At 38.2% G+C, this 26,860-nt stretch overlaps 1 protein-coding gene across 1 annotated transcript in view; it reads right to left on the reverse strand.

Moving 5' to 3' along the window:
- Window positions 1–7,026: 7,026 nt before the first annotated feature.
- The window catches only part of LOC121872548 (coatomer subunit gamma-2-like), a 36,685-nt gene continuing 16,851 nt past the window's right edge, over window positions 7,027–26,860 (reverse strand). The window contains 11 exon segments of the mRNA XM_042375332.1: window positions 7,027–7,413; window positions 12,511–12,748; window positions 13,236–13,330; window positions 16,474–16,645; window positions 17,067–17,214; window positions 20,354–20,526; window positions 20,806–21,012; window positions 23,210–23,355; window positions 24,042–24,201; window positions 25,233–25,464; window positions 26,267–26,481. Of these exon segments, the coding sequence (XP_042231266.1) occupies window positions 7,283–7,413; window positions 12,511–12,748; window positions 13,236–13,330; window positions 16,474–16,645; window positions 17,067–17,214; window positions 20,354–20,526; window positions 20,806–21,012; window positions 23,210–23,355; window positions 24,042–24,201; window positions 25,233–25,464; window positions 26,267–26,481 (1,917 nt within the window). The 3' untranslated portion in view covers window positions 7,027–7,282.

The raw sequence follows: 26,860 nt of genomic DNA on the forward strand, positions 1-26,860 counted from the left end.
TTAAGAAAACGAAATTTGCATCATAAAATGAAATATCTACTTTCCGAAAAGAAGATCCCGTAGATAATTCTACTTTCGAAAGTAGATTTTCGAATTTCGTAGTAGATTACGAATTTTTGAAGATTTTAACATATTTTCCAAATCAGATTATCATAGAAAACGGGAAATTTGTATCATAGAAAATGGGAAATATCTACTTTCCGGTGAAAGTTGGTTATTCATTCTCGAAAAGTAGAAATCTACTTTTCAAGAATCAATTTTTTCTTTTAAACATATTCATTTCAAAGTAGTTATCGGAAATTGAATATATTTCACTTTTTCATTCAGATTTTCCATCGATTATCATAGAAAACGAAATGTATCATAGAAAATGAAAACTTGGTTAATATTTCTTTCCCGAAAAGTATAATCTACTTTGAGTGATTTTCGACTTTTCGTGAAGTAGATTATCTACTGAAGTAGATAACCAACTTTCCGGAAAGTATTTCCATTTTCTATGATACAATTTCCTGTTTTGCGATAATCTACTTTGGAAAATATGCTAATATCTCCCAAAAAGTCGATAATCTACTTCCACGAAAAGTCGAAAATCTACTTTCCCGAAAAGTAGATAATCTACTTTTCAGGAAAGTAGATAACCAACTTTCCCGGAAAGTAGATATTTCATATTTTCTATGATACAAATTTCCCGTTTTCTATGATAAGTAGATAACCAACTTTCCCAGAAAGTAGAAATATTTCACATTTTCTGTGATACAAATTTCCCGTTTTCTATGATAATCTACTTTGGAAAATATGTTAATACCTCCCAAAAAGTCGATAATCTACTTCCACGAAAAGTCGAAAATCTACTTTCCCGAAAAGTAGATAATCTACTTTTCAGGAAAGTTGATAACCAACTTTCCTGGAAAGTAGATATTTCCCATTTTTTATGATACAAATTTCCCGTTTTCTATGATAATCTACTTCGCAAAATTAGGTAATATAACCCCAAAAAGTCGATAATCTACTTCCATGAAAAGTCGAAAATCTACTTTCCCGAAAAGTAGATAATCTACTTTTCAGGAAAGTAGATAACCAACTTTCCCGGAAAGTAGATATTTCCCATTTTCTATGATACAAATTTCCCGTTTTCTATGATAAGTAGATAACCAACTTTCCCAGAAAGTAGAAATATTTCACATTTTCTGTGATACAAATTTCCCGTTTTCTATGATAATCTACTTTGGAAAATATGTTAATATCTCCCAAAAAGTCGATAATCTACTTCCACGAAAAGTCGAAAATCTACTTTCCCGAAAAGTAGATTATCTACTTTTCAGGAAAGTAGATAACCAACTTTCCCGGAAAGTAGATATTTCCCATTTTCTATGATGCAAATTTCCCGTTTTCTATGATAATCTACTTTGGAAAATATGTTCATATCTCCCAAAAAGTCGATAATCTACTTCCACGAAAAGTCGAAAATCTACTTTCCCGAAAAGTAGATTATCTACTTTTCAGGAAAGTAGATAACCAACTTTCCCAGAAAGTAGATATTTCCCATTTTCTATGATACAAATTTCCCGTTTTCTATGATAATCTACTTTGGAAAATATGTTCATATCTCCCAAAAAGTCGATAATCTACTTCCACGAAAAGTCGAAAATCTACTTTCCCGAAAAGTAGATAATCTACTTTTCGGGAAAGTAGATAACCAACTTTCCCGGAAAGTAGATATTTCCCATTTTTTATGATACAAATTTCCCGTTTTCTATGATAAGTAGATAACCAACTTTCCCATTAAGTAGTTATATTTCACATTTTCTGTGATACAAATTTCTCGTTTTCTATGATAATCTACTTTGGAAAATATGTTAATATCTCCCAAAAAGTAGATAATCTTGTGGGGTTCCATATGTTTGGTTCACACTCAGGATGGGTTGGAGAAAGAAACTCACAATGTGCTCTCTATATACATGTTGTATTGGATGTACAATGCAGTTTGGTGCTGGGAAGGCAGCATGGTTACAAGCGTGATGTAGAGAGAGCTGGTTGGTGAGGACGCTCCGAGAAGGACAGCTTGTGGGTCGCCATGCTCGCTGGTGGGAGAGAGGACCGCCAGGCAGGCGGAGGAGGAGCGAGGACCGCCAGGCAGGCGGAGGAGGAGCGAGGACCGCCAGGCAGGCGGAGGAGGAGCGAGGACCGCCAGGCAGGCGGAGGAGGTGTTGCTGGCTGGTTGGTGTGGGTAGAAAGAGAGAGATCACCACGAGATCAGGTCTTAAATAGCAGGGGTAGGCGTGGCTTAGCAGTTGACCCCCGCTCCGTGATGTATGGCGGCGCTGGTTGACCTAGACCACGAAGCATACACTGGGGAATTGGTGGGGTCGGCTAGGCAGCGACAAACAGCGTTTGTAGGGGAGAATTCCACTACAATCTACTTCCACGAAAAGTCGAAAATCTACTTTCCCGAAAAGTAGATAATCTACTTTTCGGGAAAGTAGATAACCAACTTACCCGGAAAGTAGATATTTCTCATTTTCTATGATACAAATTTCCCGTTTTCTATGATAATCTACTTTGGAAAATATGTTAATATCTCCCAAAAAGTCGATAATCTACTTCCACGAAAAGTCGAAAATCTACTTTCCCGAAAAATAGATAATCTACTTTTCGGGAGGGAGGGAGGGAGAGGTGGAATGTGGAGGGAGAGAGTCGGTAGGTGGTGGGCGGGAGGGATAGTATATGGAGGGAGAGAGAGGTGGTATGTGGAACGAGGGAGGGAGAGGTGGTATGTGGAGGGGAGGAGAGGTGGATGTGTGGGAGAGGGGGAGGAAGAGAGTCGGTAGGTGGTGGAGGGAGGGGTATGAGGAGAGAGAGGTTATGGAACGAGGGAGGAGAGAGGTATATGGTATTTCTTTATTTGCGTCCCCGTCTAAGAGTCCGTTTTCGTCGCTTCCAGGACATCTGGAGTTTTCCGCTTTCCTCATTCAGAGTGCACCCAAGACTTGCTATTCTCAGCACACACCGTTCCCTCCACATACCACCCCTGTTCCTCCACATACCACCCCTCCGTTCCTCCACATACCACCCTCCTCTCCACATACCACCCTCACCTCCACATACCACCTCCCTCCACATACCACCTCACCTCTTCCACATACCACCCTCCTCCTTCCCTCCACATACCACCTCCCACATACCACCCTCCCTCCACACCACCTCCACATACCACCTCCCTCCTCCACATACACCACCTCCTCCTCCACATACCACCTCCCACCACACGTACCACCTTCCTCCTCCCTCCACATACCACCTCTCCTTCCCTCCCACCACGTACCACCTCTTCCTCCCTCCACATTCCACCGCTCCCTCCCTCGACATACCATCTCTCCCTCCCTCCACATACTACCTCTCGCTCCTTCCCTCCACATACCACCTTTCCCTCCGCATACCACCCCTCCCTCTCTCCCTCTATATACCACCTCACCCTCCCTCCACATAGCACCTCCCCCTCCACCTACCACCCCTTCCTCCACAAAACACCTGCTTCAAGGTTACATAGCGCATTTCTCGCATTTTACCCAGAACCGAGATATCGCGAGTTGAAAATAAGAAAATTACTAGGAATGCGATTGCATTTGTTGCCACCTACCCAATCTCTGGAATTTTATCTTTGCAAACAATTGTTTAGAGCTGTTCCTGAACTGTGATCAATGGAACCCCAGGGTTCCGGGAAAAGGTACCAACTATTCCATGGGACAGCATCCGTCTGATAAGCGTCCAACTTAAAAAGTTTAATATTTTGACAAGCTAAAATGCACTGGAGTGGTGCAGACCAGAAATTAGCGAACTGGTGAACGTGAAAGGCGTATGCATTTGTTTAATATCATATTTTGATAAAACTATTACACATAAGTATATAGTATACCAAATAAAACCTTCGCCAAAATTTAATTCCTCTAACTTGTCATCACTAATGGAGTCCCACTCTCACGTCGCCAGACTTAACACTATATTATTGAATATGAAACTGTCAAAGACTTCAGGCCACCTGGCTTATTGCATCATGAACTTTGTAATTACTACATTGAATCAGGGGTGCTTGAGGACATTCTTGCTGTTTATCTAAAATTTGCGAACCCACATTGATTAGTCTTCAATTAGAATATGAAGTCCAATGTACTGTATATGAACCACTGTCCACGGCAGTGAACAGTGACATCACCCACATGACTCTGACCTATATATACTGCTAATGAATATGATGTATTTCTTTGTGTACGAACCTCTATCCTGCATGGCAGTGAACAGCGACGTCAACTCACATGAATCTGATCTATACATTCTGTTAATGAATAAGATCTATTCCTTTGTGTATGAACCTCTGTCCTGCTTGGCAGTGAGAATTGATACCACCCTCAGTGTCAAGACCTGACTGAATTATTCAGAATAGGCAAACTGTACTCCAAGCTTTGTCAATAAATTTTTTAAACTAAAAAAAAGCCACGACACAGCGTGACAGCAACGCGGCGATTAGTGTTACTGTTACCGTAGGCCTGCCTTGAAAGGAGTTATCTGCCTTAATTACTCACATTCATCCACCGCTTGTGTTGCGCTGTTTGAGATGGAAAATTAGTTAATATATCGCACTTTAAAACCAAAGCCCCCAAGTTGTTGAGCATGCTGGCACGTCTGGTCACTATGATGAACAAGGAGGTTCACGTACTGATGAGGGGGATGAACCACAGTTACCACCTGTCCAATGGTCTCGTAAAAAAATCTTAAACACACACACAAGTTTTTCTCACTAGATATGTCAGTTGCCTCATCAACCGGCAAACAATAATTCTTAGCATTAATCACTTTCCTCTTGAACTCTTCCTTGAGAAGAGCTATGACATAGATGAATCAACATATAACATTTTGTGAGGTGTAGCCTAAGTTTATAATACACTTCCAGCACCATTGTCTATTATTATGTCACTTAATTGGTTGATAGCCATGACTGAAGAATGACAACTTACTGTAACTGCCAGCTGTAGTTCTGATTTCTTGAGAGAATCATTTTGCACCTGTAGCTTGAGCTTGGTCCACCTGTCTGAAATACATTGGCTCTAGGTGAGGAAATTGCACCAACACGTTACTTATGATCCTTGGATTCAGCATGGAATTTTAGTGTGGCCTTTCTAGGTTGAAGGGTTTTAACACAAAATTTACAAAAGGCCTGCTGTGATCCATCTTTTGCCTTGGTAACCCATGGATATTCTTTTTCCCAAGCAGTATATGTGCATCCAGAATCGTAAGCTCCTTTCCACTTGGACAACCTGATAAGCTCCAGAAGACTCCACAATGAATTTAACACTTCAGTGTATAAATCCGCAAACGTATTACATGAGTAAGTCGGAGTAACTGGCGCACACTTCCACCTGCTCACATGTCCAGACAGTCCAGTATCCGTTCGCTAGCACCACACAGTCACAGACCCGGATATAGCAACTAACTTACTGTAACAGATATAATCAAAGATATGATAAACTTTACTTAACTGAGAATTTTGAGAAAAAGAAATCATAATTAAGATATCAGATATGCTTCTTGCCAAATTTGGCCAACCACTGGACTCTCGCACGTAATTTCTTCTGACGAGGAAATTTACCCCTCGCTGGGATGACTTCCTTTATAATCACATCTACTAATTGTAATCTAAGTGGATGAGTGATCATGTCCTTGTGGCAGACTAATGTTATGTAAAAAAAAAAAAAAAACTTAGCTGCCCTGCTGCTGGCATCCTCGTTCGTTCAGTTTGCCGTTGTCTATTCAGATTTCACTCCACCACAGTACAGTACCCGAATCCATGGGTGGATTGTGCAGCCATGTTAGAGAGTCTGGCTCCTTGGGAAAACACTCTCTCAAAGTATTCTTTAATTGTGGCAAGTGCTGAATTATAGTCTTGAACTTTCATCCGGTGTTAAGCCATTCTTATTTAGGAATTCATGAAGATTAAAAAACAATAACTTTGGTTTTTGTTTGAACAGTCAATCCAAAACTCAGCCTTGAGGAGAAAAGATTAAATTTTATCTTGACCATTCAATGTGTTGATGTTTGAACCTTGCAATGATAAGTTCAGCTCATTTAACTGATCAAATATCTGCACGATAGGTAATTTTCCTTAGTCAGAAAGATTTGAATCTCGCAGTGGCTTCTGCAGCCACTTGACCACAAAATCATCAGTAACATTAAACTGTTCTACTATCAGTCACTCTATAAAGACTTTCTTCAGCACATGGACTCATTAGTTAACCTACAACAAATCAAGGCAGAACTCTGACAGTGACCAGGCTCTACCAGCACAACTAACCAGGAGGAGGCAGAGGAGATGGTAGACGACTCAACTCCTAGCATCTCACACACAACACCCTGCAACTGTGAAGTGTCATAGAAATATAATATGAAAAATGCAGAGGACAGAATTGTTGAGGCATGGCATAAGATTAATGTTGCAACAGTGCTACACGCATGGAAGCCTTTGTTTGCTAACTCCAAGGTAATTGGTGCAGAGCAGACCGAGGCAAGTGGGGAGAGGCAGTCCGTTGCGGCAACACTAATGAACACGGTCGAGGCAGCTTGAACAGTCCCAACACTGGGATTTTCGGATGTACAGGTCGAAGATTTGCAAAAAATCATTGGTCAAAATCAGCAGCAACTGACAATTGAAGAAATGTTGGAGGAGGATGAAGAAGAAGAAGAACAGCAAGCAACACAAGCGGATGACGTTAAGCCTGGTGAACCTACAACTCGCCAGCTGCCCGAGGTGCTCACAAACATCGTACATCTCAGTGAGCAGCTACCAGAATACAATACCAAGCCTTATCGTTGATAGTTTTGCTTTCTATGTTGGTCATTTGTCATGTGCTAAGTGGTATCACCACTCATAAATTGGGCGAGAGAACACAGGGTCTTTATTTATAGGAAAAGGTAGGGACAAAAACCCTAAATATCAATTAATTATATATATACAGAAAGAAATGAAAATACAGTAACTTCAAAAGGACATCTCTTTATTGTTCAATGGCAAAGATTAAAAAATAAACCAAATATAACAAAACACTGAGCCAATTTTAGATATTTCACATAATCCTCTAAAAAAAGTCAACTTACAGTACAGGCATACTGGATAAATGGCTAGAATCCAATTAACACCATAAATAAACTTTCACTTTCTCTAAATTAATCTAATGTCTATTTCCATTCTAAATAATGATCTAGTAATGTTACAGCACAACTTGCTAGTAAAAATCTAACCAACAGCAGATGCAATAACTTCAGACACTTCAGGATTGTCAGACCGAACCGTCAGCTGCATGGTTACCCCATCTGCAAGTGCCAATTTTGCTCTCACCAGGACCTCATGTCCACCTCTGTAAGTTCCTGAAAAAATAATTTTATATATACAGGAAAAACACCATAATTCGAAATAATAGGGGCTCTACCCCCTTACGAATTATGAGGAACACCTTCTCCTGGGGGAAAAACACTGGGCAATGATGGAAAAACAAGCGGAAAAATCTCGGGCGGAAGGCCATAGACATACACTCCATGACTGACCCACGAGAACTGACCAACACATGTATACTGTACTGTAGTTGTTTACAGTTAGGCAGAAGGTCGCATGTGATGGCGACACGTGTGTCATACATATTTGAAAATGTCTCTCATAATTCGAAATTTACCATATACAGTATAGTCTGGATTTACGCGGTCAATTGAACCCATGGAGGCCCGCGTAAAACGAGAAACGCGTAAATGAAATAACAGAACATACGGGATTAATTGAAATAGAGTGGGCCGACCCCCAAACTCCACTTTTTGCCGACAATACGTACGTTGTAGTAAAAATAGTATCTTAACTTTATGATGGTATGCACACACACACACATAATATAGAAGATAAATATCAATAAGAGAATAATATACTGTACCAGGTAAAAGTAAAATTAAGGTTTAACACTTACGTTAGTAGAAGAGATGGGTCGGCATACGTGGATGGGGGCTGGTTCCGAGGCAGAGGGCAGATTACTGGCCCTCAGGTGAATCACCATCACTATCCACCATAGTTGTCAGAGCCTCCCTGACAAATCCCTCAAAGTCAACATCACTGTAACTATCACTTGGGCTGGCTGTGGTTGGTTGCGGGCGAAGAAGTCTGTGATGCTACGCTGACGGCTAGTGTTGATGTGTTCGTGATACATCGTGATGTACGGCTCCATAGTTTGCAACAGATGGTTATTGAAGACTTCATAGCGGTGATCGTCAGGGTCGTTGGAAAGGACGAGCTTGAGTTTCTCGGCAAACTCAATGGCATCCTTTACATTACCACGTGTTAACTTATGTTCTTCTTGGGCTGCAGCACCACCTGCATCCTCACCGACGTCATCGTCTTTCAACATCTCGTCGGCAGTCACCTCAGGATCCCTGATTACCTCCATGATGTCTTCGTTGGTGGTCTCAGAGAAGCCTGCAGCTGTAAAACTCTGTGCAGCTTCTCTTGCAAGGGCCACTGCAACAGACTGAACCTCACCAGTCACAGGCTGCCTCTGCCTCCCACCTGGGATACCTTGCAACACATGCCGCCACGCATGACGAATCGTTGCCACAGACAGCTGCCCCCATGCCCTCCACCAAGAAATCAACAGCTTTCTTGACGTTGAATTTCTTCCAAAACTGTTTGACGCGAACTTCTTGCTCCGCCTACTCCTCTTCCTCGTCGTCGTCGCTATCGGTGTCACCCAGGTTCCGCAACTCATCTTTGGTGTTGGTCAAGCCATTAAGGAGCCGAAAGTTCTTTGCGGAGAAAGCAGCCTTCACATTACAAATTAATTCTTGATCCTTGGGCTGGATTAATGACGTAGTGTTGGGAGGAAGGAAGACCACTTTTACATTGTGGGTGACGACCCAATAGTAGGGGCGAGTGTCCTGGTGCGTTGTCAAGGAGCAACAAAATGTTGAATGGAACATTCTGTTGCTCGCAGAATTTCTTGACGTTGGGAACGAAAGTCATCAAACCAGGAGAGGGACAGACCAGTGAACAATCACGCCTTATGTACGGTTAGCCAGTGGACATTTAGCTTGGTCATGTCCATGTTCTTGTAAGCGTGCGGCTTGCGGGCTGTGTGGATCACCGATAACTTGAGCTTACAGGTACCGGAGGCATTGGTGGTTAACAGGAAGGTGATGCGCTCCTTCCGCAATTTCCGGCCCCGACACTTGCTGGCAGACTTGACAACGAAGGTCTTGGTAGGTAGCTTTTTCCAAAACAGACCGGATTCATCCATATTGAACAACTGGTCGTCGGTGTACTGTCCTTCCTCCATAACTTCTCTTAAGAATGGAGGAAAATCACTCGCCGCAACACGGTCAGCACTACCACCTTCACCAACAATGTTAATGTTGGTAATCTTGTTTCTTTTCTTAAACCCTTGCAACCACCCAGAGGAAGCAGTGAAGGGTTTGGGCTCTGCAATTCCCATCTTGCGTGCCACTGCTACGTACAGTTCACGGGCATACTCCTGAACTGAGAGCGTGTCCACCGCCATGTTCCGTCTTGCCTGATGAATCAAGTAGCTCACTAGCAAATTCTCAGTCTTGAGCAGCACTTTATTCTGGCAGTACTTCACCATTGAAGCACCTGCAGACTTTGTGATGCTCATGTGTTCTTTTATCTTGGTGGCATCCTTCTTGATCGTCTGGATCGTAGATTCGTTCACCCCATGCTGGCGCGCCAAATCAACTTGCCTCGTTCCTTTTTCTAAATCTTGCACAATCTTGTACTTAACTTCGTAACTTAGGGCATGTCATATCTTCTTTGGCTTGGGGCGGCTGGGTCCAGGTAATGCAAGGTTTTTCTGTGGTGGTGGGGGTCCAGCGGATGCCATTGTTACGAGATTAGCGGGCACAATAGAGCACAGTATACACGCGGTGACTGGGAACAATGCGACTGATGCAGGTAGGTCAGCGGTTTCTCTCTGGTGGCAGGGCACGTCATATTACATTGAATCAATCACAGCTAGTGGGGGAGGGAGGTAAGGATGCTTGGCCCAGTCACAGTCTGATACGTCATATGACGTCACCGATAAAGCAACAGCAACATACTGCGCAACCTTACTCGTGCCACTTCCTCCCGCTCCCTGCTTATGGTCAAGCATGTGCCGCTTGAATACAAAATGGCGCAGCGCGTCTGGACCTCCAGCCGCTCTCCGCGTAAATGACCAAATTTACCGCATAATTAAAGCATTTCAATTCTGGCAAGGCACCGCGTAAATGACCAAAAGCGTTAACACAAACCGCGTAAATCCAGACTATTCTGTATTATGAAATTTGTAACATTTAAAAAACCCACATTTCGTACTCGCCTAATAAGAAATCGCTCATAATGTCTAATGTTTTGATATATATATATATATATATATATATATATATATATATATATATATATATATATATATATATATATATATATATATATATATATATATATATATATATATATATATATATATATATATATATATATATATACACATACACATACATACATACATACATACATATACATACATACATACATATATATATATATATATATATATATATATATATATATATATATATATATATATATATATATATATATATATATATATATATATATATATATACAAACAGATTCTGCTATAACGCGATAATTGTGTTCTTGTAAAATATCGTGTTATAGAAAATCGCGTAATAGAAATAACAGGGCTTATGGAGAAAATAGGGTTAGGTGCAGATTACTCGAAATCGAAAAAATTTAGTAGTTAGCCTAACACAAAGGATAGCACAGTCTAAATAAATGTTACATTCATATCTAATAATGAAATCATACAGTAAATTTAACACTTTACCTTGAAAAAATATGAATGTAACTTGATGGGGGAGAAGGGTGATTTTGAGGTTGATAACATCGAGCTTCTCTTCAAGTGTTATATCCTTTCTTTTACGATAATCACCGGGAATTCTATCATCAGAACGCTTTTTGGAGATATTCTTCTTTACCATATTCACAGTTAATACCACAAAATTGGAGAAATAGTAAGCCAAAATCGCGTTATAGCAAACAAGCGTTCGCGTTATACAAATATTGTTCCGAATTCATAAATCGCGTTAGAGCAAATTCGCGTTATCAAAACACGCGTTATAGCAGAACTCACTGTGTATATATATATATATATATATATATATATATATATATATATATACACAGTATATATATACACATACACAGTTGAGTCTGGATTTACGAGGTTTTTGTTGTTTACGCGTTTGGTCATTTACGTGGTGCCTTGCCAGAATGAAACGCTTTAATTACGCGGTAAATGTGGTCATTTACGCGGGTGAAGTATAATTTGTATTTACTGAAGATATTTGTTTTAGCTCATAAAATTCATACAAATTACCCGGCCAGAATATAATTTACATTGCTGGAATTCTTATAAGATTGTGATTATTTTAAATATAAACATCATGGAATTTGCATTAGACATACAAATTTTAGATCTAATGTAAGAATTTTGATTAGAAAGAGCCAAAATTTTATCGTTTGTGCAAAAAATATGACGTTTATATTCAAAATATTCCTGGTTTTGCAAGGAATCCAGCAATGTCAATTAGAGGGATCCTAACTTTAGTCTGAGGTATGATTTATTACTAAAAATGTAAGCCTTCTGTTTTCACCCAAACATTTCTCAGAGAGGGAGGAGCCAGCGAGCGTGGGAAAGGGGTTGAGTCCATTATTTGAATGGACATTAACCGGTGACTGTATTTCTCTTAAATATTAATTGTGTGTGCATACCATCATAAAATTAAGATGTTATTTTTACTACAACGTAGGTATTGTGTCAGAAAAAGTGGAGTTTGGGGGTCGGCCCAGTCTCTATTTCAATTAATCCCATATGTTCTGTTATTTCATTTACGCGTTTTACGCGGTACTCCGCAGGTTCAATTGACCGCGTAAATGAAGACCCAACTGGGACAAGGAGGCATTCGTTCTAGAGACAGTAATTTCCTTTACCTGTATTATATATACAGGGTATGTGTGTGTGTAGACTCACACAAAACACATACAAATAAAAAATAATGGGAAAATCCTCTCAAAACAATCAGTAACAAATGTATTAAAAATGTGAGTCTACACTCAAGTCCACTCTTTGTATCTAAAACCTATCTATATTAATGTGTTCAAGGGTAAGTGTTGACTTTACACCTTGGCTGACCACCAATTAATTGCCTGGTTTGTATGTTTTGAGAGGTGGGGGAGGGATGGACCCAGCGAAGTTGTTTGTTAGGAATTTTGAGGCCGCCAGTCTGAGGTTCATAAGTGAAGTGGACTGTATATTGGCAGAGGAAATGGGGAGTGGGAGTGAAAAGATGAAGTAACAGTGGGCAGTAAATCTCTTCAATTTACTATCCTTGAAAACTTATAATCCTTACCTGCAAGATATAGGGTGTGTGCACTCTTGCCTTCAGGAATTCGGTCTGAGCGGTCACAGGGATGCATACCCAAGAATTGTGTAATTTGTGTAACTGCTTCTTCTAAGGTGCTCATAGCAGACAGAGCAAAGGTGTCCTCCAACTCATTAGTAGCACCCAACTCTTCCCAACCAGCAGCAAAGTTGCTCCGTGCTGCTCGCTGAACATGATCCACTACAGTAATTTCAACATCCTCCAACTAGATTCCAGGAAGACAAACAAGCACATTTCAAATTTAATGGAAAAATGGCTGAATGGAAAACAAAAGAGAATAATACTAAATTCTTAACAACTCATGAATTGGAAGTGCAAAGCACTACCAACTAAAGCCAAAATAAAAAGCAACAAAACTATTTTATTATTTCATCCATTCTCATCAGGGGCTTTAGACAAACTGGATTTCTTATTGCATAGTTAAGAGGTGAATGGTTCAAACATTCAATACAAATTTCAGGTTACTTTGTCACAATCACAAACATTTTTATCTACTGTAACTGTAAACAGTCTGAGAAGATACATTTGATAAACTTAATTAATATATACAAACTATATTTATATTTTTGCAAAGAACAAGTTAACATTAAGAAACCAAAATGTAAAAAAAATAAATAAAAAAATAAAAAAATGCAGCATCATACCCTCTTACACATCTCAAGGGTGGTCATAAAAAACAAAACAGTCCTTACCGTATAATCATCTTCATAACCTTCATCAGTGTCTGGTTCACCAGTGACAGGGTCACAGTCACGAACCTTAAACTTTAATGTTGCAGAAAGAGTACCTGTAGGGAAATTGTGTATGCAGTAATGTACATAAAAATAAATTTAGGCATTCAGTCATATTAAATGGAAAGTTTTTATGCATTCACTCTCTATCTCAGGTATAATCTGACTATCATAATTCTTATTGTTAAATATATTACAACAATCATTACAATAAGTTGCTTATAGGTTTCTACAATGTCATATATATAAGACAACATAAATTAGATGTCTAGGGAATGGTGGTTGTATTACAATAAGTATTTAATGATACGTCTTTAAATATTGCGTGTCTGAGCTGAAGGCATATACATTTATATTGTCAAAGGTTTGGTAATAACGTGGTGGCGTTGTCCTCCTACATGGACATTTGCCATGTTTCATCCAGTCCAAATCCAAAGTTCAACTAGTCAACACTTCACTTTAACTCGCTTTGCTGACTGTGACTTCCTTCTGTTTACAATATCCAACTGCTAAGTAGAATTAACATTAGGGCCCACTCACAATTTATTGGTTCTAAGATTATTAACTCTCCTGGTCACTATATACAGGGTAAATCATAACGCAATGTGATCTAATCGGTATTTCGTACAACTAATGCCAACCTATCCTTTCATTACCTTGGGTCAGGATACCAAACCCTGATTTTTCCATATACCCTGGTTTTTGAAAAATACAGTACTAAGTATAATCCTAGACATATTTTGTAGCAAGACATCAGATTCTCACCAATGCATCTTAACCTTAATTACCACCACAACAACTAACACTATGAACAGTGTACCCAATTCTTAAACTGAATTCCTGCCGTTACCAACTCCTATGTATAAGTTTAAAGTACCTGTTGCTTTAATAGTACTATAAACTGTAACATCAAAACTTCAATTGAAGACATATAAACAGCAATAATGAAAACATTAAAAAGGCAAAAAATTATACAAGTGAGATTCTCTGCCTACCCCTCGCAATGATGCTCTGACACTTTACTCCCCCACTCAGCGTGCTAATTCTAGTTTACAAGGAAATTTTTATTCCCGTTATGTTTTTGACCATATGAATTATTTCTTTAGTTATTTCTTTATTTTTTTTTCATTCTCGATTTACATGGATTTAATTTGCACGTTTTTTAAATAACTATAGTATTAAATTAACACAAAGTTTTTTAACTGTCATGGTTTTGAAAAGAGTGCCATTGCACCCATCGACATCTGGCATCTCAAAAATTCCCATTTCTCCCCCATCACCTGCTCTGTCATCTGATTCAGATGACTCCCTCCCCCAGTAACCCCCCACCACCACTAATTTCCCGCACGCCATCCAAGCCATCATTCAATGTAAATGTTACCACAAATTTTCATTTAAAATCTATTTCTTACTTCTGTATTATTAGGTTTGCTTCTATTGTATTATTATTATTACAGTAGAACGTCGATTTAAAGCGATTCAATTTAAGATTATTGATTTAAAGCAACAACCCCTCCCCACTCATCTTCCCAACCAGGGTTGGGTGGTTATAGGCTTACAGTTTTTATCTTATATAATATCACAGACTAAAGTTCGGAGAATATAATTTGCATTGCTAGAATCCTTGCAAGACACCAAATAATTTAAATATAAACGTCATATATTTTGCACAAGAGATAAAATTGTTAGCCATTTGCAACAAGTTTCCTGATTAGAACTAAAATTTGTATGTCTAATGCGAACTATAGCATGTTTATATTCAAATTAATCACTATCTTATAAGAATTCCAGCAATGTAAATTATATTCTCCCTGGTCACTTCTATGACATTTTATAAGAAAAAACCTTAGTCACTCTTAAGGACAGATAAATAAATAAGCACTAGACCTTCGCATCAACTGTCAAACATATCACCTCACCCCCCCCCCCATCTTCCCATCAGCTGATCGCTAATGAACAGACCATTTCACGTCCCAAAATTTTAGCTGTGTTGATTTATGAGTGTTTGTTTTAACAAAATACTACAAAAACCAATGTTTTGTTTATTCTAGGAGATGGGCTGAGATGCATCTGGGTAAGACTCTCAGTCTTTTTAGAATTTTGTGTTTCTCTCAAATATCAAACTAAATTACCTGTATTCCATTGAAACAATTCTCAATTTAGTGCGAATTCGGTTTAAAGCGACCTCTCTTGGAATGTATCTTGTGTTATATCGACGTTCTACTGTACTGTATATTCATTCTGAAGTTGTTTGGATTCTTAAACTAGGCGATACCGAGATCCCATGGTGAACCCCAATGCTGAACTTCACCATATTGGATGCAGGGTGATTTTGAGGGTTAAGGAAAAAAAAAAAAATAAATAAAATAAAATAAAATAAATAAAGCGTCCTATATGCCGCAAAATACGTTATGTACATTTTCAACTTAGGAACATCCCCAAAAACAGTGCTCATTCGTAACCCTGCCAGGTTGGTATTGGTCAAGTATATAACGTGCAATAATGCAAGAATTTTTACTCCTCAAAAATATAAAGCGTATACAGTTTGACCCGCTACTTGCATAAAAATGTTATCATAAAAACTTGGACTATACTCGAGTATATACATACAGAGTATATAAAAAATGATGGAGTGAGCTATGCGCAATAATGGAAGAGGATATAAGACATAAGAAAAGATTGTATGGCCAAGCAAATGCATACAGAAAATATAATTCTGAACTTTTATACATGAAAAATAAATATGGAAATATTTTAGATATTCCTGAAAGCAAAACAAAAGATTATCATACAGAGAGCTACACCAAAAATGAAGGAGGGAGTAGATGATGAAAATTACATTTCAACTGGAAAACAAAGAAAATGAAAAGCGGTAAATCATCTGGTATTAATGAAATAACAATAGAAGTTATTAAAGATGGCAAAATCCTGAAGGAGGAAATTTTTAGCTTTGTCAAATAGTAAGATACCTAATACCTGGAGTAGGACAATACCATAAAAGCTGGAGTGCAGCTTAAAATAGTCTTCAATTATTTCACTTGGCCACCATATCCATATGCCATGCATGAAGTGTCATTGCAAGAGTGGAAAATGAAAACTATTTTATAACTGAAGATAGCCGGCAAGGTGAATATATTTTTGAAGGTCAGACAAGGTAAAACTGTTTGTCATTAAATTCCTTGTCTTCATCAAGACTCACCTGTTGTGGCCATTATATCTTCCGGAATGGGCAGGAGGGCGTAACAGGAACCTAGCTGTGAGTAGGGAAGAGAAGGGCATGGCAAGGATACCTCAACATCCCAACCATCACCCTCCACCACCACACTAACCCTTTCCAGTAACTGGTCGTTAAGGGTATTGGTGCAGTCAAACTGTAATACATCATGTTTTAGTGTTTCCAGATCTGAATATCAAAACTACTGTATTTGTACAGTCAAACTTTAATAACTTACATTTTAAGGATGCTCATTTTTTCAATTATACAAATTAATAAAGAATATTTACTCTCTGTTCACCTACATATCTCTGCCTCTTCCTGTACTCAAAGTAAAGCAGAGCATTATAGTAATCTTCTCTAGACTTCTGTACTAACAGTCATCACTAAGTTCTGATCAACTTCTAGTTTAAAATCTAGTAAAACAAAATGAAGAAGTGGACAGGAAATGGTGAATGATGGAGCAGGTGAATAGACAATGAGGATGGGAGAGGAGAAGATTATCCAGTTTTCTTAAAAAATCAACAGATGCTGCTGATAAAAAAAAATCCTTACATTACTACACTCCTCTGACATACCTGTAGGACAATGTGGTTCTGGAATGTGTGTTTAATACAGCGCACCATGTACTCTGTTTCAGCTTCAGTAAGCTCCAATGGTACAGATGATTTGAAGAGTGGACCAAGGTGAACAAATTGAGGAATGGCTGATAACATTTCTGCATATCTAAAAGCAAGATAATAGTGTTACATTACAGAAATTAATTTTCACTATTAATTATAATCTAGGGGAATTTAACCCCAATATAGTACTGTATACCACATACTGTAGTACCAAAGTTTATTTGTAAATTACCACTAATATATTATCCAGAAACAACCCCCCCCCCCAAATATTTCCAAATTTACTTATAGCAATATCTAAAGATGACGTGTTTGAGAACAATATTTGGGGTCAATATTGCTACATGGGCCATGTAACAACAGGCATAAGTTAATTCGAATCTTTGCCTTGATTTGACCAATAATAATTTAAAAAACTTTGAGAAAAAAAAATTATTAATACAAATAAATATATGTACACTGGGTAAAAAAAATCTTTCAGGAGGGGCCAATAAATTTCGAACTGAACAATCGTGTTGACTCGCTAGTGGTGACACCTTAGATGTCATATGCTTACATGATGAAATATTCAGCTTTCTAAATTTTCTTTAATGTGTTTGTATTCCTGAGAAACATTAATTTATATTATACACTAATATTTTTTATAATTGCTTATACAGTATTGTATATTAAAAATGTACAAATTGGAATAAAGTACTGTATGTAAATACTGTTTTACATTTTATTGTATATTTGAAAAAATATCACCCTCCTTACCCTTAAAATCAGTGCATTGTATATTAATGAGAATTATGAGGGTTGAGAATCCCTAATCCTTGGGGCAGAATGTGTCTCGGATTCCGGATTTTTGGATAACTGTACACTGTACAATATACCTGTATAATGGAGTACAGGTACCTCATCCAGAGGGGACTATTCCCGAGTCTAAGCACAAAATTTATGTATACGTATCTCATTTAGCGAATATGGATACGTATAGCCTGCAGGTAGTTAAATGCAATATTTTTTTATAATTTTGTGCAAGAAACAATATGAAAAAATGGACATTGAACCATCAGAAAGGTAGCTACCACTACCATAGGCCTACCTGTAACTGCCCCTGAAATTTACCATAGTGCAGTCTGTCTTACTTTCATTCATTAATGCTCTTGCGATGAGGATGCACTCTGCAGGATTACTTTCTTAAATGTTTCTTCTAGCGTCATCTGCTTCATTAACAATGGTTTTTGTCAGAGAAATCTCTTTGATCTTATAAACTGACATGATTTCTTTTTCAGTTTTGAATGCACACTGTTCTAGTCCATCAATAAGTTCATCACACATTTTTACCACTGTTAACTATGTCATCTTCACTGTTAGTATCACGATCACCTTGATTCAGAACCATTTCAGCTATTTCAATATTAGTCAAAGAATGAACTACTGGAGCATCACTATCAACGTTAGAGAATTTCTTCTGTCAGCTTCCTCCGGTTTCTTGACAGCATTCGAGGGTATGCCTTTTGCATATGTAAGGAGGTTTGATATCATTTGTTTCTCACTTGTCACACGGAATCCTTGAAAGTCATCATTTTGTTCATTGTCATTGAACACAATCGATGGCCAGAGGTTGTGCCAGGCATTCGCTAGGGTGTCCTTACCTATGGCATTCCAAGCACTAGCAGCGGTATAGATGGCATCCTTCACTTCAACTGCTTTTGGAAACTCTCCACATCCATGCCCCTGTTCACTGCTGCCAACATGCTGTTCAGGAACTGTCTCTATATTTGCTCTTCAGTACTCTAAGGATCCCTTGGTTGCATGGCTGAATTAATGAAGTAACATTTTGGGGAAAGCAATGCCATAAACATTATTTTTGACAAGAAATTCAGCTGGGGATGTGGAGAACAATTGTCAAGGAATACCAAAATCTTGCAGTCGTCTTCCGGTCCTGCTTCCCGGCACTGCTCGCGAGTGGCTGGTACAAAACATTTATTAAAACAGTCAGAAAAGAGGTCCCTGCTTATCCACGCATTCTTGTTGGTGTAATAATGGACTGGTAGATTAGTCATGCCTTTAAAACAGCAGGGACACTTGCTCTTGTCTATCACAGCAAGTTTACACAAGTGCGTGCCTGCTGCATTAGCACATCCCAGCACAGTCAGTCTATCCTTGACATCCTTTAACTCCTGTAGGAGCCTTCTCATCAGTTGTAGTTAATATCTTCTCGGGACAATAACACCAGAACAATGCTGTCTCGTCGGCATTAAAGATTTATTCTAGTTTTAGATCGCCATCAGTGATGATTTTGGCAAACTCGTCGATGTAGTTCTCTGATGCCTCATGATCAGCAGAAGCTTTATCAGCACAAATCTATAAATATTTAATACCATGCCTCTTCTTAAATTTCTGTCACCAGCCTGCTGAATATTTACAGTTAACTTCAATTTTAAGTTCATGATAAATCTTTGCTTGTTTCATGATCAGCATACCGTTAAGCGGCATATGTTTACTCCGACCCGGATGAATCCACTCTTTCAAAACACGATCAAGATCTTAATTTTTCGCCGTATGCAATGTTTTTTCTATTTTTCATAAGCTTCAGCTCGTCACTTTTGGCATTGAACTTTAACAACTTGTCTTTTTGTTTCTTCTGGTGGTCGTTCCAAACTCCTCCTGAGTCACCTCACACCACGATAAAGTTTTTGCAATAACTCAACTTTTTGTGCTATGGGTAAGCTTAAATGCAATTTTTTTTACTTTTCACTGTTACCCATAGGGGTTCCTGCAGGTCTTTTCGACATTTTCAACTTTATATTCATGCGACAAACCACAGACAAAGCACAAAAATCACTGAGTAATGCGCTGATGTCTAACTGATAAGTGCAGTACAACAACTGACACCAACAGCCACCACCCTGACCCAATTAGGGTAGATTAGGTAAATTTGTAACCCTCCGCGACGCATCGGGACCCACACATCGGAAATTAAAAAAAAACTTGCAGATTTCAGAGGTTTTCAGTTTATAGGATTTTGGATTAGGGATTCTCAACTTGTATATTGTACTGTATGTCTGGTAGTCTAAGTAGGAACTCTCTCATCTATTCATATTTGAGCAGACTCTTGGCCTCAGAGATATGTTGGAGGTGATCACTAAACTATGACACCACATTAAATGGGTGGAATATTGGAAATATTTTTTAATGGTGAGAGCTACAATGAAAAAGACACATGGGAAGTAGTGAAGGTCTACGGTACTTACTTTTCATGAGTGGGTATAATGCGTTCCTCTGGGCGTGGTGCTGGTTCCATGATATTTGAGGTCTTCTCTTCCTGGGGAGGTGGAGCTGTGGGTACTGTGTGAGTGTCAAATGGTCCAGAAGTATCATTTCGCAGGTATTGCACCAGTGCACGCTCTAAACTTGGCAGAGCAAACTGAAAGACAATTGAATTGTTTAATTATATATACATAGAGTTGTATGTATTTTCTTGCCATAGGTCATACACAAAAAAACAGCAAAGAAAATCTTTTGAACATGAAAATGTAACAGATTCTTCAGTATGTATAATAAATCTTCATACAATAACAAAAGACAACACAAGATGCATCAGAATACGTTAGATGAGATCGTTACATTCTGAAAAATAATCAAGGATTATATTCATACCTGATTATTTATATTCATAAAACTAATACATGAAGTATAAGACTACCTGTGGTGGGTTGAGGATGTACTGATTTATCAGAGAGCTGTCACGGGTGGCCAAGACAGCATGGTAATATGTTGCTCGGTCACGCACTTCATCCTCAGTGTCCATCATGCACCGTTGTAGAAGCACCAAAATATTATTCAACAAGGAATCACACTGAGCACCAAATTTAGCCAGTACAGATACTGCTGCTGCCCGCACTGCTGCATTCTGTTCAAAAAATAGAGAGAGAAAAAAGCCGTTAATAAAATTCTCAACAACTGAAGGTAGTGTACTTGCAGCATCAAAAGGTAAAAAATGAGGTAAAACAATTAGAATTTTTCTATAAATTGCCTCGTGTTTCTACACCAATATACAACATAGCAAACACTATCTCATATTTTTGCTACTCTTGTATGTCTTTTCCTGATAATCTTCCTCTCTAACTGCTATAATTAATGTGTTCTGCTAAGGTATTCACTTTCCACAACACGGTCTCAAGGTTTCCATCTGGTTTACCTTTCACTTCATACAACTGAGAATCACCCATCAGCAGTACAACCATCTCTGTAAATCACCTGACGCCAATATTTATATTAACAAATAAATAAATAACTCGTGTTACCCCTTGTAACATTATCCAAAAATATAAATATAGTACAGTACAGTATATGTGTTAAGAGCCACATGAGGTGCTTCAGTTGGGGTTGTTTGGGCACTTTAACACCCATTAGGCAGTTGATTATCCAAAATATAGTTGTAAATTTTGTCCAACAGTAATTTCATATATTTTTGGGCATTGCAGTTGCTTATTTATGTATTTAATACACTAGTTCTCCTGTATTCTGGCATTTATATCCCCACTGTTTTAGTACAGTATCTAATTGCCATTAGCCTGAGCAGTTGCATGGGCCCTAACAGATTTTTAACATGGGTTGTATGACATGAGAGGGATATGCCAGATGAATGTCTTGGGGGCTGTGATGTAGACAGGGAACATCATAATAGTATTTATCAAGAAGTCTGAGTGATGGCATTAATACAGACGAAAGATGATATAAATACATGCACGTTGCGGGATTATCTAAGGTTAACTTAATATGTATTGTACTGTAATTTTTCTGTTATCAGATTAATGTAACTTCAATTGAAGATCAATCTGAACTGATCCAGATGTCTACTGAATCAGGAACCAATACAAAATAAACACCTGAGGGTGGAGTATGAATTTTGCTTTGAATACATAATCAAAAGTCAAAACATTTTATAATTTCACTTGTTCTTGGACAAGTGTTTCATTATTTATTGGTTCCCCAATGCAGTTTTAACCTGCAAAACAAATTAACCACATCTTTTTTACACAGCCAAACTATTAATAAATGATTACAAAAAAAAAAAAATTAAATAATAGTAAGTTCTTACTTCATACCAGCGACAATACTGATTCGTTTTGGACTATATCAGTGTACCATTGCAAATGCTTACTGCTATGTAGAAGTTCAAGACAATGATACCTGTACTTATTTGAAATATTTAACTTAGCCATCAGTCAAAACTGCTATCAGTCAACAAATAATCGTCAAATTATATTGGTGAATTCGGAAAAAGGGTTTAGCTTACAGTAATACACTACTACTGGTATTTTGTATTGGTTTGCAGAGTTTTCTACTGTCCATTTAGTTGTGGGAACTGAACACAGGTGGAAAAGATAGGGGACAGTGAATGCTAAGAAATCAAACCTTTCTAAATACATGTGCTGCCAGTACATTATAACAAAATTCAATCCAATTTGGACTAAGAAATACTTGTGGAACTCGTACAGGTTTGTGGAATTTATCACAGTGCATATCAAGTTGGAAAGCTTATGTATCATGTAGTTATGTTTTTTGTTTAATGGCCCATGTAACATACCTATATAGAGTATATCATGCAGTATGAGTCTCAAAGGTTTCTACTGATGTCTAGAACAAACTAAAAAAAATTGCATTTAGCTGGAGGAGCTTCAGACCCCCACCAGGCATCTGCAGCACCTGGACAACTATTCACAATCACTCTCACACCTTCCTTCAGCTTAGGGTTGACAGCTATGCACCATACACAGCTTTGTGGGGTGATATTAGTCATTGGAATGTCAAGTAGTGTGGATAAAGTGAACCATACTGAATGTTTTAGAAACTTCCACACATGACTAAGAACTGTGTTGTGTTTACCTTGCACCATAAGAAGCATCATCTACAGAAAGCCTGGGGTTCTGTTTCTTCCCATTTTTCAAAGTTTTAGCCATAATTTAATTGTTAGGTGAAACAATATCCATGTTTTGTTTTGTTTTCATATTAAAAACCCTTTAATAATTTTGTCAGGTCTCATTTGTTGTCACTTATTCATTCATGATGGCAGAATCTGGTAACTATAAATACATTAAACTAACCTCCAAGATAACACGATTGTACACAAAACGAATGTAGCGGGCAGGCTGCCGGGTTCGAGGTCCCTCTCGACCTAGCAAGTGGATGATGCGCACTGCCAATGTTGTGTGTTCACAATCCTCGATGAATTCACATAAATGGTCCAGACCTGTGTGTGGTAAAATAAAAACAACCCCTTTATTGATATTTTCACCAGATAATTCAGGATTCTTATACCTTTATGAAAGGATGATTTAATGATATTTCCAAGGGTTTCCACGATACAGTGTTTTCACAAATTCAAATATTTAAGTACAGGAAGACCCTGGTTTACGTGGAAGTTACATGCCTGAAAAACCTCTCAATTTTTTTTTTGTAAATTGATGCACATTTTCCCATAAATTCCCATTATAAAAACGAAGAGATACATTCCCATGAAAAAAAAAAAAAATTATACAGATGTAACCCAAAAATTTACGTGCCTCTGAAGATGTTTTAAATAAACACGAAAGCTAAGGTGCTCCAGTGTATATACTTAGTTAGCCGAGAGCCTGATTTAGCGTTAATTTCGATTTAATGAACAGGGGTGACTCAAATTACTGTAGTTCATTAAATAGGGAAAATACTGTATTTCAAAATGTTACCAGATTCTGTACTACGAAATTTGTAATATATATTTTGTAATGGCTGTAAGCATATTGGTACAGTATTAAAAAAACAAAAACATTAGTTTAGTATACAAGTATTTCATTTGGGGAGGGGGAATCTGGGGTTTTGCTCATAAATCCAAGCTTGGGATAAATTAAATTCACTGCTAACAAAATAACAAATCACAAAAGAATATGAATTTCTCACCCTTTTCCTTAGCTTCAGGATTATCTTCAATGATGGTGATGATGGTGCTTGCGATGGCTTCCTTATAAGGCAGACCTCCCTCACTACGCAGCATGTCTGCAAGCTGACCCATCAGCACTGCTTGTTTCCTGGGATACTTCAGTGCTAGTGCTCGTAAGGCCTACAAAATCATCATTATCAATACAGTATTCGGTCAAAAATAATGTAGAATGCTAATAAATTTATTAAAAACCTTTTTTTTTCAGACAGGACACCTTTCTGCACACTAAATTATCCAAAACTTCCTTTGATCAGATTTCTAGATAGTAAAAACTAGTACCCTGTATCTCAATGAATGCAAAAAAAATCAGGAATAATACTGAAATAACAATATTTTTATTTTAGGAAAATACATATGGGCACCTCATCAAATTCTGCCTAATACCCATCTATTTAGCATAGGATATATTGGGGAGTTGTGACCCTGCCTCTTCAGCTAAGTGGGCATTTATAAGTCCTACATAGGATGCCCAGTTCCCATCTCTGTAAAAGTAGGTTGACTAAAGGAAGGGCAACCATAAAATCTGGTCACTTCAAATTTACTTGAAAGCAACCAGGACACCATGTCATAATGTAGTAACAGCTAAATCATACAAGCATGGAAAGTTGCCATAAATTGGAGATGATAATAATAGACCTAAAACGCAAGATATCCCAGTACAGGGGGTCCTCACTATACTGTACATTGTACCTAGATACCTCATTTCACAAACTATCATATCTATTTTAACGGAGCATCGGCCAATGGATTTTCATTTAACAAACAGGAATAAAAATATTCGTTTAATAAACACTGAATAATAGTAATTATAGTAGTGGTGGTGGTGGTAGCAGTAGTGTGGTGGCGGGTGGTGTGAGGTAGTGTGGTGGTGGGTGGTGTGAGGTAGTGTTGGTGGGAGTGTGGTGGTGGGTGGTGTGAGGTAGTGGTGGTAACAGGAGTGTGGTGGTGGTTGGTGCGAGCTGCATCAAGTGTTATTTCTCAACTCATTTTTTCAGGTAGATATACAGGTAGTGATTTTATTCTTCTCTCTTATTAACTCTTACATGCACATGCAATCATTCACACAAAATGTGCAAAAAAAAAAAAAAATACTTTAACCCTGTTCCCCCACCCAGGTATGGGAGCAAAAAATACATAAATAAACGTCTCACCTCAACAACGACAATCTTGAATTCATCAGAGATGTCATTAAGGAATGAGGAGATGGACTTCATAAGGCGGTCTACAGATCCCTCTGAGCCAGTCTTCAGCAGAGTGGTGATGGCCAAAGTAGCAATGGATCGATTTACATCTTGGATCAAGTTTTCAAGGTCCAAATTGCAAGCTGTCACTGCATTAGGCTGTGTCATTGCAACTTTACTCAGGGTTCGAACAGCTGCAAACCTGTGACAACACGGTGAATTTTTTAATGTTTAATGACGCAATTCACATTGGAATGCACTTGTGGGTTAATATGTGAATGATTAACTTTTCTACAATTTGTTATGAAATATTCTGCCAGAATTAAATGTATCTAAGCCTCTTTGTGGAGCTTATGGTAAATGCACATGCCAGATTTCAATCTTGCAACCCACTGAGATAATGAAGTGCTGCTCTTGTGGCCACCTTCACGGCCCACCACTGCCATAGCATCTTCTAATATCCTTCCAAACTGCTTCTATATATTTTAGTTACTGCCATATTCAGTGTTCTAAGACCTGTCAAAATTAAAGTCAATTCTATATAACCCGACACAAATTATGGCTTATTTCACCTGGTAGCTCTCCTTCACTAAGTGGGGTGGCAAAATATTGACTACTGAGCCATTGCATCCAATAACTATGAAAAAATAATTTACTATATTCATTAACTAAAGAAATTGATTGAGAAGAAAACAACATGGGAAGAGAAGTTAAGTGAGATAAAATATAATGGTCAAGATTGAAGTGTGTGAAGCTGAAAATGAAGTGATCGGAGGTGAAAAAAAAAATTGAATACAAACTCCAAAGCCAAATGTTGATGAGAGACCTTTGTGAAAATTATGGGAATACCTGATAAGAACACACAACTATTTGGGTGTTGAAATTAATACTTAAGGGAAAGAGAAGCGAAGCCGAGATATTAGCTACATCAGCAAAACCTAACGAGTAGTAAATAAGACTGGAAGACTTTCTAATAATAAATAAAGACTATATTACAGGTTTACCTAAGAGTGGGCTTTGGACTGGACAAGAAAAGCTGCAGCACAGAAATGGCTGGGGCTAAGTCTCGTGCTGAAGACTTCCTGAGTGTGACAATGGCATTGGCTGCCTCGTAGATCACCATCTCTGCTTTGTGCCGCAGCATTGATTCTAAGAAGTCAAACAAGCGTGAATCAGCTCCAGCTTCATCTTCCTCAATGAGGCGTGCGACAATGCGAATCTGGAAGGAAAATTGTGCTGAAAAACAGTGTACCGTATTTAATTTTTTCCCAGAGACGATGACCCTGCTGCTCTATAGATTGGTGATGAAGCTAAAGTCACTTTACAAGCGTCTATAGTTGATTATGAAGGTTTTGAATTCAACTAGTCTTCACCCTGCCTGGGACCCCCATCATCTCCCAGAGCTTCCCACACCTCCATTAACTTCCTGGGCTTTCTTAAAATATTTATTTAATAGTATAAATGCAGTTTACATGACATTCTGTGTCATTTTTGGAAGTCTAAGATGGATACCCAAAGTCGTTCAAGAGTAAAGGTCTGGCGAGTCCAGTACAATACAGCAATTTTAACACGTGTTAAAGGCAGGGCTGTGGAGTCGG

Source organism: Homarus americanus, unplaced genomic scaffold (genome assembly GCF_018991925.1).
Source record: "Homarus americanus isolate GMGI-L3 unplaced genomic scaffold, GMGI_Hamer_2.0 scaffold39155, whole genome shotgun sequence".
Classification (NCBI taxonomy): Eukaryota; Metazoa; Arthropoda; class Malacostraca; order Decapoda; family Nephropidae; genus Homarus; species Homarus americanus.